The sequence below is a fragment of the Salvia hispanica genome, chromosome 2, assembly GCF_023119035.1.
Source record: "Salvia hispanica cultivar TCC Black 2014 chromosome 2, UniMelb_Shisp_WGS_1.0, whole genome shotgun sequence".
NCBI lineage: Eukaryota > Viridiplantae > Streptophyta > Magnoliopsida > Lamiales > Lamiaceae > Salvia > Salvia hispanica.
In genome coordinates, this window is record NC_062966.1 from 18,365,906 (window position 1) to 18,383,311 (window position 17,406).

The window sequence follows — 17,406 nt, forward strand, 5'->3', positions numbered from 1 at the left end:
TGGATACATGACACGTGTGTAAATGCCATGGAAATGAATCTTTGCATCATAACTATGATAGCGACCATCAATCTTCATCAAACTATCTGATAATGTTTCAAATAGATTTTGAAATGACAGACATTCCTCCTAAAGACTGCCAGATTATATTTGAAAATAAACAGAGTTCAACAAATATGCTCATAATTTTAGTTTTAACTTTAATGCTACTAGTTTTGCTATCTTGTAGTAATAAAACTGCTTCAAACGAACGTAGCCTTTTATACACACATGATTTTCTCCCTAAATGGGTAAAAAGCAAAATCATAAGCTTCTCTTAAATCTCCTGCTAAGGCAAGATGTTCGATCTCAATAGCAAGTGCAGTGTTGTGCCAGTGTGCCTTCTTCCCTTTGTTTACCTACCGCGATAAAGTATGCTGCTGGCTAGCTAGGCCGTGGAGGAAGTCACGAAACCGAAACCGGTTCTTGTCATGAGCTCTTACTCTAACAGCTTTAGCCATCAATAGTTGTTATCCAGTCGAGATGTAGTGACACTCGACTTGGAAATCTTGAAACAACAATATTCAACGGGTTGTTATAGGTTTTTGACGCATCCCATTTTCAACACCCACCTGAAAATTCATTCGAGAGAGGAGATTAGATCTATTGAAAGATTGAGGGTCTGCTGTTTTTCAATGTTTATGTATGTTACAAGAAAACAACTTGTACCTTTGATTTTGCAGCAAGCTGAGCTTTTTCCGACTCTCTAGCAATTGATTTTTCCCCGAGCTTCTTTAGGAACTGTTAAAATACAAAGAAAACAGTCGTGAGACACCAGACTAGCATGCTGAGAAATGGTATGATTGTTGGACATACCTCTTTACGCTTCGCAGCTTTGTCATCGCTCTTCAACCCTGCAGCCGGAGAGGGAGTTGCGGGACTTTTCTTATCCAGTGCAATGCTTTTATGCAATCTGTAATTAATTGCAGAGAAGAAATAAAAACTATTTGTAAGAGATTTCGTGAACGATATATGCTCTATTAAGAGCAAAAAACCTCAAAATGATCATCTGTTCATTTTTCTTTCAAATTAAGGCTGGAAATGTGGAGAACAATAGAACTATAATACTAATAATCATGGCAAAGCATGAAGTACTAAGGGAAAGCTAGTGCTGCTGCATGTAACAGAAATCGATCAATGCATATATGCACGCTTATGTCTGCTAGCATTAACTAATGTGCTACTGTTTAATTGCATCAACTATATTCTTATGCTAACTATATGGAGCATCAGTAAACCACTTGATACTCGTCCCTTATGTTGTATAATCAGAAATATTAAGTTCTTTCTAGTTTCTATTCCACTTAGTGGCGCATATTTGGCAGTTCCACAGCTTTAAAGATACGTCCATCGTCAACTCAAACATTGTCAGTGGAAATAGATGTATCTATTGATGAACATATATTATTTCACACATATCATAATTGACAGCAACATTAGCAATGAATGAGACTTGAGTTAGCAAGAGGCACGTCTAATACGGCAATAGGATTCAGAAACCAAGTTTTGCACTGAGAGTGGTTAAGAGGATATTGTGAAATCTAACCCAGTAGACAGAGGATTCGATCTCGTTCCTGACTGGATCATATGACTAGTTCTCTTTTCAGCTTCCTTTCTCAGCCTATACACAAAGCAATTAGCCAGTTACAAATTCATAGGCTTCGAACCAGATAAGGAAAAACCAAACAAGTACCGTATATAACACAAGATCCGGTCAAAAGATTTTAGATTATAGAAGTAGGAGCAATACAGAAAATGAGAGTTATCATTACCCTTCATTTCCCTTTGTAGGAGTGCGATAACTGGATGTCTTTGGTTCACGAGCAGTAGATGATGCCTGCCATTTACGCTCTTAAAATATGAAAACTTGCCCCAATATAAAGTGTTTAACATTAAATGACATACATGTTTTACTGTGGTTGGTTTTTCATCGGTTGAAAATCCATTTGTGCGATTCTGGAAAGTCTTGAAAGCTCGTCTGACAATATCCTTATCCCCCATGCTCTCCATTATCAATGACTTCCTGGTCATCGGGATAGCGCCAAGAGACTCTGCAGGACCCAAGCTAAGAGACATGTGCAGCGAGGTTGGAGCTACTTTCTTGCTTTGTCCAACCTGAGAACTCTTTGTTTTTGGGGGTGCCGAATGATTCACCTTCTTTTTTAAAGCTTGAGGGGCTGATATAGGTGATGAGACCGATGTAGGCCTCATGTGTCTAGGAGTGGTTGCTGGCAACGGTTTGGTTGGAGGTGTAACGACTTTCTTTCTTGTCATGGACGAGTTTCTCTCCTTGTTCATTGGAGTTACCTAGAAACCAGAATGATATATTCAAATGGACTATATGTATCCAAAATTACTATACCTGAAAGGAGGTTACAAGTTCTACTCTTTACCTTTTGAGGTACATGCCGTGTATTCAACTTCGAATTTTCCTTTTTCACCACGCTTGATTGTTTCAACACGTTTTTACTTTCTCGAGGTCTTTCCAAGATACGCTGAGAAACTTTCTGAGGCGTCTCTAACACAACCGACAATGCATCTTTACTAACATTCAACTCAGAGTTATCTACATCAACATTTGTTTCGTCCTTAGCTTCTTGAATTGCAGAGCTTCCCGACTCCACCGAAGCACCCATCTCCTCCTCTGAAGCAACATTTTCAACCAAATTATTCATACAAGCTCCTTGCTCATCCCCTTTGGATGATCTAGCATTACCATTTTTCTCCTCATCTGCAATCACGACATTTGTCAAAGCAGCCGCACATGCTTCTTCCTCTGCAATTCTTTCAACTAATCTCTCGTGACTGAACAAGCCGAATTCAGCCCCATTCTCAGATGAATTCTCACTATGATCTTCCTTGCTGGATAAACAAGGACTGGGGATAATAGGGCTCATCGAGTTCTCCTGCTCCATCTCCTCAGCTTTCTTAGCTGCGATCCTTTTGTAGTGAGCTTCGAAATAGGCCTTTTTCTGTGCCACCGATCCCGGTGTTGATAAGCTGCCAACTTCCTCCAAATACTTGTTGGGGGAGAAAGAAGACCATTTCTCCCACGAGAGTGCATCATTCTCAAACCTACCAAACGAAACTGAAACTTCCAATCTAGCACCAGATTTGGCAGAATCATCCATCTGTTTCACAACACAAGATCTCAAATTCAATAAATCCTCAAACCACACAAATAAGGCAAGCCCACAATTCTTGCAGTCACAAGATATTTCAAGCACCCACAGCTATGAATCCAACAAAACAACCTGGAATCTACACGAATTAAAAGGGCACCAATAAATAGGTCAAATCATCGACAGCTACCAACTAAGAACAAGAAAGACATGGTCTCTGTAATCATCCACAGCGTTTCTAAAGTATAAATAATTCTCCATTTCTGGATCTTCTAGAAAGTCCCAAAAGATAACCTTAAACCTTAATCAGCAGCACAGAAACAAGAGCATAAAAGGTTGAACATAATAATCAGATCAGCAAGTACAAAAGATGTGCTTTTTGCCTATAAATCTCTTTTAGAGTAAGATAAAGTTGAAAAGGTGTAACCTTTGACACTAATCTAAGCAAAAATGAACAGAAGATGAGATGGGCCTCAGTTAACGCCTAAAGAAACAAGAAAAAATGCCACATTTCACCCAAAAGAAAGTAGAAAGCGTGCCAAATCAGAAAGAAAGGTTGGTTTCATGAGTGTTTACCTAAAGATTTGTGCAAAGAAAGGCTTGAAGAGAGTCAAATTGAAGATAATGATGACGGTGGTGTGTAGATAGAGATGGTTTCCGCAGGCCCACCAGAGAAAAGAGTGAAGTGCAGTAACAGTAGACAAGAAATAGAAGAAACGGGGATGGCACGTGCGAGATCCTCTCAATAATGGAGGAGAAGGTGGGGCACGTGTGGACCTTTGGATTTCAAAAGAATGGTGAATAATTAATTTATATCGGATATAATTATAAAAAGTCTCAAAAATGATAGTAACTTATTAGATTGATTCTACTATTTATTTTTTTTTTGCAAAGACAATGGATATTGCATTGCAAAAATATATCCTCAAACTAATAAATTATTACTAGTCAAGTAGTCAACCAACCTTAACTAGCAATTTCAAAATACAAGGTCTTGCTAGTCAACCAACCTTAACTAGCAATTTCAAAATTCCTATTAAGACATGTAAAGTTTCATCAATAATTCATTATATAAATTATCATAATTTCCTACGACTACTTTGATAAAATAAAAAAAAAATCCTTCGAAATCATGTATGATGACTAATGAGCAATTAGTACTCCAATATATTGCAATTTGGGCTTCGTCATTGGATTCATAGCACTTACATCTCTATCGATGCAGGCCCAATTTTAATGTCACGCTAAGCTTTTTGATAAACCATTGGGCTATAACCCAGCCACATATTTTTTCAGTCAAAATGAACAAATACACCATACTTACATACAATTATACAAACGCACATTCGGTCGATTATTGGTTAATCAATTAAGTAATCGGTTTAATTCCAGTTAGCTGTGATTCGGTTAACTAGTTAGTTCGTCTCAATTAAGCAGGCCCCTAGTTCGCACTTTTTATTGAATCCATTCGAATATGCTCGATATTTGATTTCATCAATTTTAATGGCATGTACAAACCAACAACATTAATATAAATATGACATTGCTTTTTGAAACAAGTAAATAAGACATTGCTAAAAACAACACACATTTAATGGCACAACACGCAAAGTTATGTTATAGTAGTACCTAAGACTTGAATGAATCTCATTATCACTAGTTATTTAAAGTAATTTTCAAAACAATGAGTTGCCTTCTTCTCTCCTCCTCCAATGCTCAAAAGCTACTCAATCTCATACAAGTGGATACACATAATACCTATTTAGGAATCGAGTTGCCTTCTTCTTATCAACACTAATCAATAGCTATCATTTCATTTCTTTGCTAGTATATAAGGTTTAACATTGTCTCAAAATGTTTTGTCATAAAACCAGAATCAAATCCATCTACCTTACTCCCACAAAATCATCATGAAAATCCAATATATTTTCTTGCTACATTTCCTCTTGGCCTTGCTACATTTCACGGGCCTAATCAAATCCGACCCCGAACCACTAAACGACTATTGTGTAGCCGAAACCAAAAATCAACACAATATTTTCCTAAATAGTGTACCATGCATTAACCCCAATCACACTCTAGCCTCTCATTTCTCCACGTCAGCATTGTCCGAACCCGGTAGCATGAACCAATTTGACTTCAATGTTACACTAAGCAATGTCAACAATTTACCCGGTCTCAACACCCTAGGCCTAACCATGGCACGTGTGGACATCGCGGCCAATGGTCTCGTGCCACCTCATTCTCACCCTAGGGCTTCAGAAGTCACCATTTTGCTAGAGGGCTCTCTCTTGGTCGGATTCGTCGACACTTCAAATAAGCTCTACACACAACGCTTGCGACCCGGTGACTCTTTCGTGTTTCCTAAAGGTTTGATTCATTTCTTGTACAACACGGGGATATCGAGCCCGGCCTTGGCTGTGTCAGGGCTGAGCAGTCAGAATCCGGGCGCGCAAGTCTCATCACTTGCCTCGTTCGCCTCACACCCGGGCATGCCGGATGATGTGTTGCGGAAGGGATTCAAGATGAATGGACAAGATGTTGCTAGAATTAGAAGGAATCTTGGAGGGTGAACGTTGATTTTATTTTATTTTTTTGTATGTGCACTTTATGACTTTGCATAATATTATTGATTAACGAATAGTTACGAGTGACAAGTGATTAAATCTTATCGCGGTTTGAAATTTATAGTTAGGTTATAGTCAAATGTGTGAGATGTAATTGTGCACGCGACATATCATCAACGGCCATATTTTGTTTGAATTTCTTGTCAGCACCACGCTGTAAATGGAACATTATATTTATATATAAGTACTTTGAATTAAATAATAAGTTTGTATTTCTTTTATTTAAAGATTGTTATGTATACATTCATCATTTGTATAGTTGTGTAAATTATGTATCGAATTAAAAGTCTCTATGTTATTATTCTTTTTTATATGGTGCAAATTAAAACACTCCATCGTCATTCTAGGTATAAGGGATACTTTTAACATTTATTTGGGTACTATGACTCTATGAGACTGGATTATTAATGAGAAAGATCACATTTTACAAAATATATAAAAATGGATGGACAATTCAAGACTATTGATTAATCCATTTCGATCGAGTGATTTGTATATCTATTTGTTTTCTATGCTTCAAAGTTCAAAGTAGACCCCCCTGCCTAAATATTTAATGATTTCGATACATATATCAACCAACTATGCACCAAACTATAAATGCTCAAATATAAATAAGCCCATCTGATAAGCTACGTAGTCAACGCTTTGATTTTTCCCATGATATATCATATATGTAGTGCTTTTTACAATGGACATAGTATTTCACTATTTCCTTTTCTTCAACATAACTTCATGCGTTGCTTTACCCCCACCCTCAACCTTGACTAATCCAACACTCCAAGATTTCATGATTCCATACTAACAACTGCATTTATCATCTTACTTTTATCGAATTACTAGGATATTACTTATTCTATTTGCTTACTTTTAAGCTTCAATTATTAGTCAAGCCATGTGATTAAACGCTTGATAAGGAGTTCAAACATTAAAGAGAAGAAAGCAAAGAATCAATTCTCTCGATGAATTCCTATATAGTAGTACTAGTATATGACTCAAGAAATTAACAACTTGCACAATTGAATAAAGCTAGAGATCAGGTTGCGGCATGTGACGGTTTTCCTATGTACAAAAAATGGCATAATTGGATTAAATATTTTCAAAACAATTACTAGTACAATTTTGTTTCTTAAATGTATAAATGAATATTTAAAGATAAATTTTTCTAATATTTGCATTTATTTGTTACTAGTCATACATCCTCATATTAGTCAAATTTATCAATTATCTTTATATTCCATTCTCTCATGATTGACATATAAGAATCATTATCTAATTAAGTTCGCTCTAGTGGTTTCGATTTGTAACACGATATTATAATTGTACTAGTACATACATACAAGAAGTCTAATTTAATTAAATAATAGTGGGACAATTGAATAATACACTATCACTATATATGATTCCCACGACAGAGGGTAAGCCAGCTGCTGATTACAACAGGTATAGCGACTTGAATAATATCCACTTGGAATAATATAATCATATTGGCTTTTCTTTTTCTTTCAAACGTGGCCAGCAAATATATTTCAAGAAATTTCCATGTATCGGATAATACTATGTATATATGCTGCAATTGAAATTAGGCCAACACGTAACCCCAAAAGGTAATAATAGATCAAATAATACAACTTCTAAGCCAAGGGATCTATGAAGTTCCTTTTTAATTGGCTCTATCTATTATCTTAGCTTTAAATCATTCTCAACCACACTATCATTCAAATTCAATCATAAAATGCTCAATAGTAGCAACATTTTTTAATTATAAAAGTTGGGCACTTCTCAATGCTTCGCGTAACGCAGGAAAAGTAAGTACTGACCCATTAGAAACAATGTTACTGTATTATTCATAACCCCTAATTAGCTAATAAGTACAATAAGAAATGGTAGAATTCCAAAACTGGGTCCAATCAATTTTCATTTTGTGACAACAATTTTTTTATGTAGAAAAGAATTATGAACCTAGGATCTTTTCTGTACAAAAAGAATCAAGTATAATTTTTGTATCAAAAGAAATAGGTAGAATATGATCCATAGAAATTGGTAGTGAGGCCCAAGTGTAGTTCCTGGTGCTGTAGATATTGTACCTTCCCTCTCCCTTTGTACAAATCGTAGGGCTGCCACAGATAATCCAACGGACAGGGCTTCCTCTCATCAAGGCGGACCCACGGCTTCCCCTTTCCGCTCCAGTGCAGCAGGCTCACTGGACCAGGGTGCAGCGCCCTACACGATCCCGCCACGTTGTCACCTCCCAATCCGTGCTGGTTCCACCTGTGATCGATGGGCTCCACGTTCCCACCAAACACTAGTAAAAACGGAGGCAACGACCCCAGCTCGTATATCCGGTTCTTCCTCTGCAGTTCCATCCAATTCTCGATTTTCTTCCGGAATTGCCCCTCCCTCCATTTCTCCAAATCCATCACCATAACCCCGGTGTTAAAATAACACGGCCGCCTCGACCCGAATACCCGGCTCAGAACCGGGTCGGCCCAGAAACTGTCGGTGAAGTACTTGGTGAAGTTGGCGTGGCAGTATTCCGGGGCCCCGATTACTCTCGACCCGGTTATGTTGATTCCCCAGAGCTTGGCTACGTCGTCGACTAGCACGAGATCCGAATCCAGATAGACGACCCGTTTGACGCACGGGTCGATCATATCGCCCAGATAGTTCCGGGCGTAGTTGAGCGGGTTCTCCAAAGCGGGTCGGATCGAGGAGGATATGAGACCCGTGACCGTTTCTTGGCGGAAAATGTAGAGCTTGAAGCTGAGAGAGGGGAAAACGGAGCTGACGGTCCGGGTGAGGGCGGCCGGGTCGGACTCGGTGGCGATGAAGTGGAAGAAGATGTCCTCCGGGCAGGAGGCGTGGCGGAGGACGGAGTGCACCGCGGCGACAGAGCCGCGGAGGTACTCGGAGTCGAGCGTCATCGCCACGTGGACCACCCCGGAATGCGGCCCGCATTCCACGCCGTTGGTGTAGTCCGGCGCCTCCGCGAAGCCCACGCTGTTGGGGAAGGATCGGATTGCGAGACACGTGTGGATGAGGAGGATGATGAATCCGACGGCCGCGATTAGCTCTGAGGATATTCTTGAAAGACCCATTTCTTGGAGGGGGAAAAAAGAGCGGTGGGGAGAAATGGAGAAATGGGCCTTTTCCTTCTTCACTTCATTTTCCTTCAAAATATGGAGAAGAAGAAATTGGAATGGAGTATTCTATTTCTAATACATTTCTACAGAGATGGAGAGAGGAGGGAATAGTCAATGACTCTTGAATCTTGACATTCATATATATGTATATATACATACACTTTGTATGCGTCTTTTACTGCTGATTAATGATTATAACTTTAAACAATCACTAAATAGTTGTCAAATTTTAAAAACGTTACTAGTCCATGTATAGAAACACCGCGGGAATTTATGATTTATAACCAAAATTTAATCTCATAATGCTATTGAAATGATTATTTATTTTAATAACTGTAGAGTTAATGCTCTCATGTATTAAGACATCTTTGAATATATTCATTTGTGCAAAATACGGTTTCCAGGAGAATGCGACCGAATACAGTGAAAGATGGTGTAAAATGTTTTAATGAAAAATAAAATAAATAAATTATTTGGGGTGTGGAGGGGATGTAAATAGATACCTTGGGGTTATTTGGATAAAAACTAACTATGCAAGAAAAGGATCCTACCACATTTATGCCTATATTTTAGTATTGTGATTCGCATTTCTCTTTAAGCAATGTGATTCCCCCCCCCCCACCCCACCCCCCCCAATTTATGTTCAATAAGTGATGGTTAAAAGCACATTTAAGGTACATGCTGTGTTGGCGAATGTCTGTTTTATGTCTTATTCGTTAATAGTGGAATATGGTAGTAAATGGAGGTTGTTAATTTGTGGGGTATAATCATATCAATAAAAAAGTTGAATTTTAGGTAAAAGAAAATATAATACTCATATTTCAGTTGCATATTTGGTAAATTCCGGTTCATGTAAATTATTTGGTAAATTCCGGTTCATGCAAATAGTTTCACACGTTTTAGTTGAAAATGTCTAAAATTTTATGAGAAAATTATTTGTTTATCTTTGTTGCACTTTTGGACTAGAATATTATTTGCTTCGTTAATAAGGCTGGAGACGCCAAACTTTGTTGTCTAGTGTTTGTGTCGTGCCTTGAATGATTTGTTCACAAATGCAATGTATCCAACAATTATACCTATTCGCATTAATATTGTTTGTTAGAAATATGTGGAGTATATAAATAGTGTGTGTCAACATAATTTTGAACAAGTTACTCTTTCAATCTCATTTGAACTGTTACGCTTTTCTTTCTGTAACAAAACATAATTGACTCCTCGCAATATTCAACATAATCGAAGCCAAAACATTTTACATTTAAATTGAAATTACTATTCCTCTCAACCCTCAATATTATACATGCTTCATTAATATGAGGCGTTTTGAATGGGATATTGGAAAATTAATTTGTTACTCACGTCAACGCATTTGGGCAAATAACCTTCTCCATGAATCTTTAAACAGACGTTTTATGTCAAATGGTCCACAGCATAACTCACCTTTGGATCTAATTCTAGTAGTAAAAGTTGTAACTGAATAAATTTGCATACATTTCATTTAACAGGTAACACACTTTAATTCGTTGGTACCGAATAATGATAATTTTTGGTAGTAATAAATAGTGGAGTATGATTTGAAATTTATAACGAAACTAATGATTAACCATTATCTATTGGCAATTGAAACATAAAATTAATGTAAAAAATATTCCAAATCGGTGTACTAAAAGAGCTTAATTCACTATTATGGACCCCCTTTCTATCACCAATTGGTTTTAGGATGGAACCCATTGATTTTTTATCATTGTATCAGAGCGGGTCGCCGACTGTGGGTCAAATTTAATTGACCCAGCAATATATCTGGGCCGAAACTAAAAAATGACTGATCCAAGGCCGAAACTAAAAAATGACTGACCCAGCAGTATATCTGGACTTAAAAATTTGGGCTAAGTGGTCCATCCGATCAAATAAAAAAAAATTGGGAGTCCAATCGATTAGAAAAAAGTCCAATCCCTCCAAGGTTCACCTTGAACAATCGATTAGAAAAAAGTTCAACTCCTCCAAGGTTCACCTTGAAAGGTTTGAGGGAGGGTGTTGACAATTGAAACATAAAATGAATGTAAAAAATATATCACATCGGTGTACTAAAAGAGCTTAATCCACTATATAAATCTCATTGGCCCTTCCTCCTATCACCAATTGATTTTAGGATGGAACTTATGAATTTCGCTTAATCTACTATAAATCTTATTGGCCCCTCCTCCTATCATCAATTGGTTTTAGGATGAAACCCATAAATTTCTATTTTATCCTCGGTACGTATACTACTAGTACTAAGTGTGATTCATGTTTCTTTTGTACACGACTATTTTAGTATTGAGGCATTTATAATCATAAAAAGATTTTTATCTTATTAATCATAAAACGGATATTTGTTATCACTCAGCTCGGGATGTGATTCTAGTGGTAAATTCTTTTTAAATTGCTTGAGATAGTAAAATGTACGGGGTATTTCCTTTTTCAAACAATATATTACTTTCTCCGTCTAACTTTAGAAGTTTCGATTTGTCATTTTTAAATGTCCCACTTTTAGAATCACGGTTGGAATATTTCATAAATGATATTAGGCTCTCATTTCACTAATCTTTTTTCACTCATATTTTATTATAAAACTAATAGTATAACAAAGTAGAGCTTTCATTTTTTTTTAACTATTTTTTTTAACTATTTTTTTTTCCTTAAAATAGGTGTTGAACTCAACTTAGAGTTCTGAGACTTTTGAAGTAGGATGGAAATAGTTTCTTATTCATATTTTTTACTATAATTATTAGATATTAATTTCTTAAATTTACGTGTCACAATAAATACGCCAGTTCAACTAAGTTGATAAAGGAGGAAGTATTAATAATTTTGGAATTTTGGGGATAAATTGATTAGAAGGAAAAAAAAGAACAGAAGAATGCCAGCAGAAAAGAAATGGCAGCTGGGAAGCACAACAATGATAATTGATATGATGTGACGGCTGCCATCAGTCTGGCGCACTTGAAACACCACGTGCTCCCTTTTCTCCCAACACCCTATTTTTAGCCACCTCTTCAAATATGTCTATACGTATTTTTTAGTCATCATACGTATTTGTAGTGCAGAAATGTTGGTTAATATAATTAATTAGAAAAAAATAAATAGATGTAAATGTAACAGGAGAAAGAAAGAGAATTGAATATTTAATAGGAAGGGAAAAAAAGAGTTAGTATATTAATTGGAAAGAGAGTTATCAAATTATAAAAGTTTACTGTATATTTTAGTAGGGATAAATTTAAAAAAAAATGCATAAAATCTTAATTGGGACAGAGAAAATAGTACTCTCTTAGTCTTATAAAAGATGTTATACTTGGGGAACATGAGATTTTAGGAAGTTTTGTTTGTGTGTTAAATGGAGAGAGAAAATATAATTTTTATATTCATATAAGAGAGAAATTCTTTCAAAAAGAGAAATATGACATCTTTTTTGGGACAAACTAAAAAGAAAAGTGTGACATTTTTTATGGGACGGAGGAAATAGTAATTCCTTCATCTTAACTAAGTTGGATCCAAAGTTTTGGGCATGAATATTAAAATAATTACTTAGAAAAACAGGAGTGTGAAAGATAAAAAAAGAGTAAAATATGCGAAGTGAGCATGATTTATTTTTTTTTTTCAAAAAAGAAAATAACTCAACTTAATTGACAAATCCAAAAAAAAATACTCCTTCCGTCCGTGAATAGAAGTCTCATTTTTTTTTTCTGACATAAGTTTTAAGAAATGTTAAGAAAAGTTAATGGAAAGAAGTTAATGGTATATGTGTCCCACTTGTATTTAATTTTAAATAAAATGAGAGTGGAATGAGTTAGTGGAATGTGAAGCATATTACCATTTATAGTATTCCATAAGTGAACCGAGACTCTTAATCACGAACGGACTAAAATTGAAAAATGGAGTACAGCTCAACTTAGTTGGAACAGAAGTACTTATTTAAATTTCTACGTCCATCACATTTTAATATTGTGCTACTCGTCAGTTTCTCAATAATTGTTTACTTTTTTCAATTTTATCTGTTTACCATTAAGTATCTTAATTATTATAAGTAGTAAGTAAGACTATATTTGACTAGTTCATTCCGCTCATATTCTATTACTTCCTCAATCCTACAAGAATATGCATTTTTGGTTGGATACTGGTTTTAATGCAAATTGATAAAGTAAGAGAGAAATAGAAAGGAAAAAAATTAAAGTATTATTAGTGGAGAATAGGTCTCACCTCAATAGAAAGAAGAGAATTTTCAAATTACGTAGTGCATATTTTTGAGACGGACTAAAAAATAGAGAGTGCATATTCTTGTAGGATGGATGAAGTATAAAACTAATAATACTTCATCCATTACATTTTAAGTGTAACATTTATTTTTCGGTACGAAATTTTATATAATACTTATTTGATAAATTAAGTGAAGAAGATAAAGTAAGAATGAAACTGATATTTCTATTTTTAAAAAATATACTCCCTTCAGTTCCAATTAAATTGAGTCAAAACTTTTATTCATAGAGATTAAGAAATTGTGTTGAAAAGTTGAGAGATGAATAAAGTAGGAAAAAGAAAGAGTATGTTATATTTTTTGACAAAAAATGAAATGACTCAACTTAATTGGGACATTAAAAAAAACACCCTCTGTCCCATCTAAAGTGATTGACTGCTTTTCGACACGTGTTTGAGGAAAAATGATAATAAATAGTTAAAGTGGAGACAAAGTAAAATAAATAATAGAATAATGTATATACGACTATCTTCTATATTATTCTACTATAACTCTTACTTTACTTTTTTTCCACTTTAACTATTCATTATCATCTTTGCAAAAAAATGGCCTAAAAGAAATCAATCACTTGAGTTGGAACGGAAGGAGTACGACTCAACTTAGTTAGAATGGAGAGAGTATCATAATTAAGTGAACTTCCAAAAAAAGGAAAATGCACTGAGTATCACTTAAATGAACTAGTGGAGTATAAAAAAAAATCATATTCAACGTTTTCAATCTATTTTTCTTTATATTTATATATTTCCTTTAGAGTTATTTGCCTATAAATATATAATCTTTCACAATTTTCTGTTATTTCTCCTAAAACTTATTTTTTGAATATAAATACATGAATTTTAGAGTTTTCTAGTTTATTCCAAGTAGAAAAATCAAAACTGATGTGGCAATTTAGAGTTTATGTGGCAATTGTAATTTTGATTTAAATATTTTATACAATACAATTTTTTTAGTTATTTTTTAGTTTGTTAATTTTTAATTTTTTTAAAAAAATTTCTTTAATTTTTTTTTAAATAAAAACTTGCCGGAGTAAATAATGAACTATATTCACTGAATAATGAACTAAATAAAGTATGTTAAGAAGTAATTTCGACATGTTATTGAAATATATTAATGATAAAATAAATTTTAGTGTTAAACGTTAAGCAGTAGTAATGAACCATATTGAATAAATAATGAACCAAATCAACGTTAATAATGATGTAAATATGACATTTTATTGAAATACAATGTTAACTGTGTTAAACGTTAATATAGTAATGAACTTATTACTTCATTCAGCTATGCTATTACTTCATTTCATTAGTTTATTACTTCATTCAGTCATGCTATTACTATATTCAATTAGTTTATTACTCCATTACATTAGTTTATTACTTCATAATGTGTTATGACATAATTATTTTTCAGTTGAAGTAAATTTGGTATGTAATGAATTTGAAAAATTACTTCATAACATACGGTCACTTAGTTCATTATTTAGTGAATATAGTTCATTATTTACTCCAATAAGTTTTTATTGAATAAAAAAATTTATTTTTTTTAAAGAAATATTAAATAAAAAAGTAATTAACTTACCAAAATATTATATTAATTGTAAGTTAATCCTAACCACAAAATTAAGAAAATGGAGGACTCTAATTTAATCTCTAGTTCGATCGTTAAAAATGATTCGATCACAACTCCATATTCAAAAAATAAAATTTAGAAAAAATAACAGAAAATTATAAAAATTTATATATTTACTGGCAAATAACCCTCTCTTTATATTTATACATTACCAAAGTTTTAGAGGATTGTTTGAACCAACTAGGAAGCGCAAAAACTTACAGGATATACACATCTATGACAGCACAATTTTCTATATCTGACAAAGCGCAGAAATATTATCGGCGGTGAAATCTTCATATATTGGATATAATTTCACATCAAGATGAATTCAAGCCCGTGATCATTTAATCATTATTCTTATTAAATTTTGATAATTAATTGTATATACTGTCATTATGATAATTAAAAAGGTTGAAACAAAAAAATTTACTTTCTTTAATATGCATGATTTGACGGTTGATGAAACTTACGAAAAAAAATAGGAGTAAAATGGATTATAATTTTGATAAATTTAAAACAAGTACTCTGTTTATTTCATATCGAATTGAAAAGAATGTAATTGTACAAATCAAATGAAAATACATAGTATACCGTATATCACTTTAACCACCAATCCTTTACTATACCTCCGTCCCCTAAATATTGGCACACTTTGATTCGGCACCGATTTTAAGAAATATAATGGAAAGTGAGTTGAAAAAGTTGGTGGAATGTGAGTCCTACTTTTAAAGTATTAGTTTTATAATAGAATGTGAGTAGTAATGAGTTAGTGGAATATGAGGTCCACTAACAAATATGGTAAAAAGTGAAGTATGTCAAACTTTCAGGAACGGATTGAAATGATAAACTGTGTCAAACTTTTAGGGACGGAGGTTGTAGTAAGCTATCACTATTAAAAAATCTTACTATTGTACTTCAAGGATAAAAAAAATTGAGGCACAATTACTAGCGTTGAAATTTTTTTAAAATTCAATTAAATTTAAAAATCCAAAGATATTATGTACATATACAATTTATGCACATTTATCTTTCTCTAATAATTAAGGATACAAAAGAAAATTTACTTAAGTTGATGACAAATTATTTTAATATTTTGGCTTTTTAAGACACTTCTATTATATCCCCTAATTTTAATTGGGATACTAATAGTATAGACATTTTATGAAGCGTTGTTGCTGGTATAGTTAGCCACGTAAATTAGCGTTAAAAAGCTTCTCTAGGCATCTTCTTTTTTTAGCTAGTTTGTCCTACTAAATGAATAGTTTTCAGTAGAAATTAGCTCAGCTTGAGTTTAATTTTAATGTACTGACAAACACATACTCTCTATTACACAATAAATGATTTTTTTTTCCACGAAATTAATGAAAAAAGAGGCTGTGGCATATATATCTAAATTCACATCACTTCATTAACACGAATAAAAATAAAATAAAATAAAACGAACGAATAAAACTACCATTTCCCTCGATTAATATAATAACAAACTTGGTTAATTAAAAATAAGCTGATGATTGTTTCGTTCGTGTCTGTAAAATAGAATCACGTTTCTAACCTAATCTCAACAAAATGAATGGTTAAAGCACGTAAGTAAAATAGTACTACTCCGTATATACGCACTTAAAAACAGTTTTTTTTTTTTTTTTTAATATTCTGTCTCATTTTCCAGCGACGTTTATATTATGTGGACGGATTTAATTTACTATATCGCCAAATGATGGATCTATTTTATCAAACTTTCCGATTTAATATATTAATGCCTGTTTTTTTTTGTAGGTTTATGGTTATGAGATATGCATGAGAATATTCCTTGTAATTACAAGGAATATATTACTAATATTTTTATTCAGAAGTATTTAATTGAAAGTAATTGTTTTATAATTGAAAACTGTTGCATTGAACTATTGAAGTCACTGTTATTATGAAAAGAAATTACTATAATTCTTCATATGAATAAAATAATTATTCTTATCAAATATCAATGAAAGTTACTTATAATGTGTTTCAAGACGTTATTGTCTTTAAAATTGATTAGTACAAAAATAATTGTTTTTCGATAAGACAATAATAAACGATTGTACAGTACTATTTTATAAAATACAGAGTAATGAATTAAATTATGAGCAATCAAAGTGACATGCGCTAGAGAAAACTACAGCCACAATAAGCCATTATACCGATAAGGCGATAACAGTCTGAAAACTGAAAAGCAAAGAAATGGGCAACGGTAAAAATCTGAAAGCTTTGATTCAGCATTGATTTCAATTTCCATCGCTCTACACAAGGAAAAGAGCATTTAATACAAAAGGATAAAATCATTACTAATTAGCAACAACCATTTATGCTGACTGAGAAATGTGTAAGAAACTTTATCATTTTAGAATTCTGCGTTGTTATCCCAAAATTTTGCAAGGAAGATGGGTAGGAATGGGTCATTTAACTACGACAGACACTACTCAACATAGCCTCGTAGTGTATTTAATTTACTTGCAATGACTTTATAATTCATAATTGTAATTGGCAATAAATGGTAAGTTCATGTCTAAATCATATGTGGGGCACATATTTGTAGCACTTTTCCTAAA

The 17,406-nt window shown here is 33.7% G+C and overlaps 3 protein-coding genes across 5 annotated transcripts; 1 reads left to right on the top strand and 2 right to left on the bottom strand.

Annotated features, from left to right (window-relative positions):
* Positions 1 to 123: 123 nt before the first annotated feature.
* LOC125206020 (protein WVD2-like 7) lies at positions 124 to 3,871 on the bottom strand. 3 transcript variants are annotated; one of them, XM_048105280.1, is made up of 8 exons: positions 3,738 to 3,871; positions 2,433 to 3,170; positions 1,945 to 2,346; positions 1,812 to 1,876; positions 1,586 to 1,660; positions 856 to 952; positions 709 to 780; positions 124 to 611 (listed from the first exon to the last, which is right to left on the bottom strand). In XM_048105280.1, the coding sequence occupies exons 2-8, from the start codon at positions 3,168 to 3,170 to the stop codon at positions 564 to 566; spliced, it is 1,497 nt and encodes a 498-aa protein (XP_047961237.1). In that variant the 5' UTR covers positions 3,738 to 3,871; the 3' UTR covers positions 124 to 563. The 3 variants fall into 3 exon arrangements, with proteins under 3 accessions (XP_047961237.1, XP_047961238.1, XP_047961239.1); XM_048105281.1 differs by lacking the exon at positions 3,738 to 3,871 and adding an exon at positions 3,589 to 3,724; XM_048105282.1 differs by lacking the exon at positions 3,738 to 3,871 and adding an exon at positions 3,701 to 3,720.
* Positions 3,872 to 4,971: 1,100 nt separating this feature from the next.
* Positions 4,972 to 6,009, top strand: LOC125207999 (germin-like protein subfamily 1 member 1). The gene has a single exon (XM_048107538.1). It carries the CDS (start codon positions 5,072 to 5,074, stop codon positions 5,732 to 5,734), a length of 663 nt encoding a protein of 220 aa, XP_047963495.1. The 5' UTR covers positions 4,972 to 5,071; the 3' UTR covers positions 5,735 to 6,009.
* Positions 6,010 to 7,608: 1,599 nt separating this feature from the next.
* Positions 7,609 to 9,079, bottom strand: LOC125203257 (probable galacturonosyltransferase-like 9). Its single transcript, XM_048101564.1, has one exon. The coding sequence runs from the start codon at positions 8,881 to 8,883 to the stop codon at positions 7,792 to 7,794; it is 1,092 nt and encodes a 363-aa protein (XP_047957521.1). The 5' UTR covers positions 8,884 to 9,079; the 3' UTR covers positions 7,609 to 7,791.
* Between the last annotated feature and the right edge of the window lie 8,327 nt (positions 9,080 to 17,406).

Coding starts and splice junctions, on each gene's coding strand:
- LOC125206020 (XM_048105280.1), bottom strand. CDS start 3,170: ATGGATGATTCTGCCAAATCTGGTGCTAGATTGGAAGTTTCAGTTTCG. Junction 1,877..1,944: donor AACCAACCACAGTAAAACAT/GTATGTCATTTA, acceptor CGTAAATGGCAG/GCATCATCTACTGCTCGTGA. Junction 1,661..1,811: donor CCTACAAAGGGAAATGAAGG/GTAATGATAACT, acceptor CTTTGTGTATAG/GCTGAGAAAGGAAGCTGAAA.
- LOC125207999 (XM_048107538.1), top strand. CDS start 5,072: ATGAAAATCCAATATATTTTCTTGCTACATTTCCTCTTGGCCTTGCTA.
- LOC125203257 (XM_048101564.1), bottom strand. CDS start 8,883: ATGGGTCTTTCAAGAATATCCTCAGAGCTAATCGCGGCCGTCGGATTC.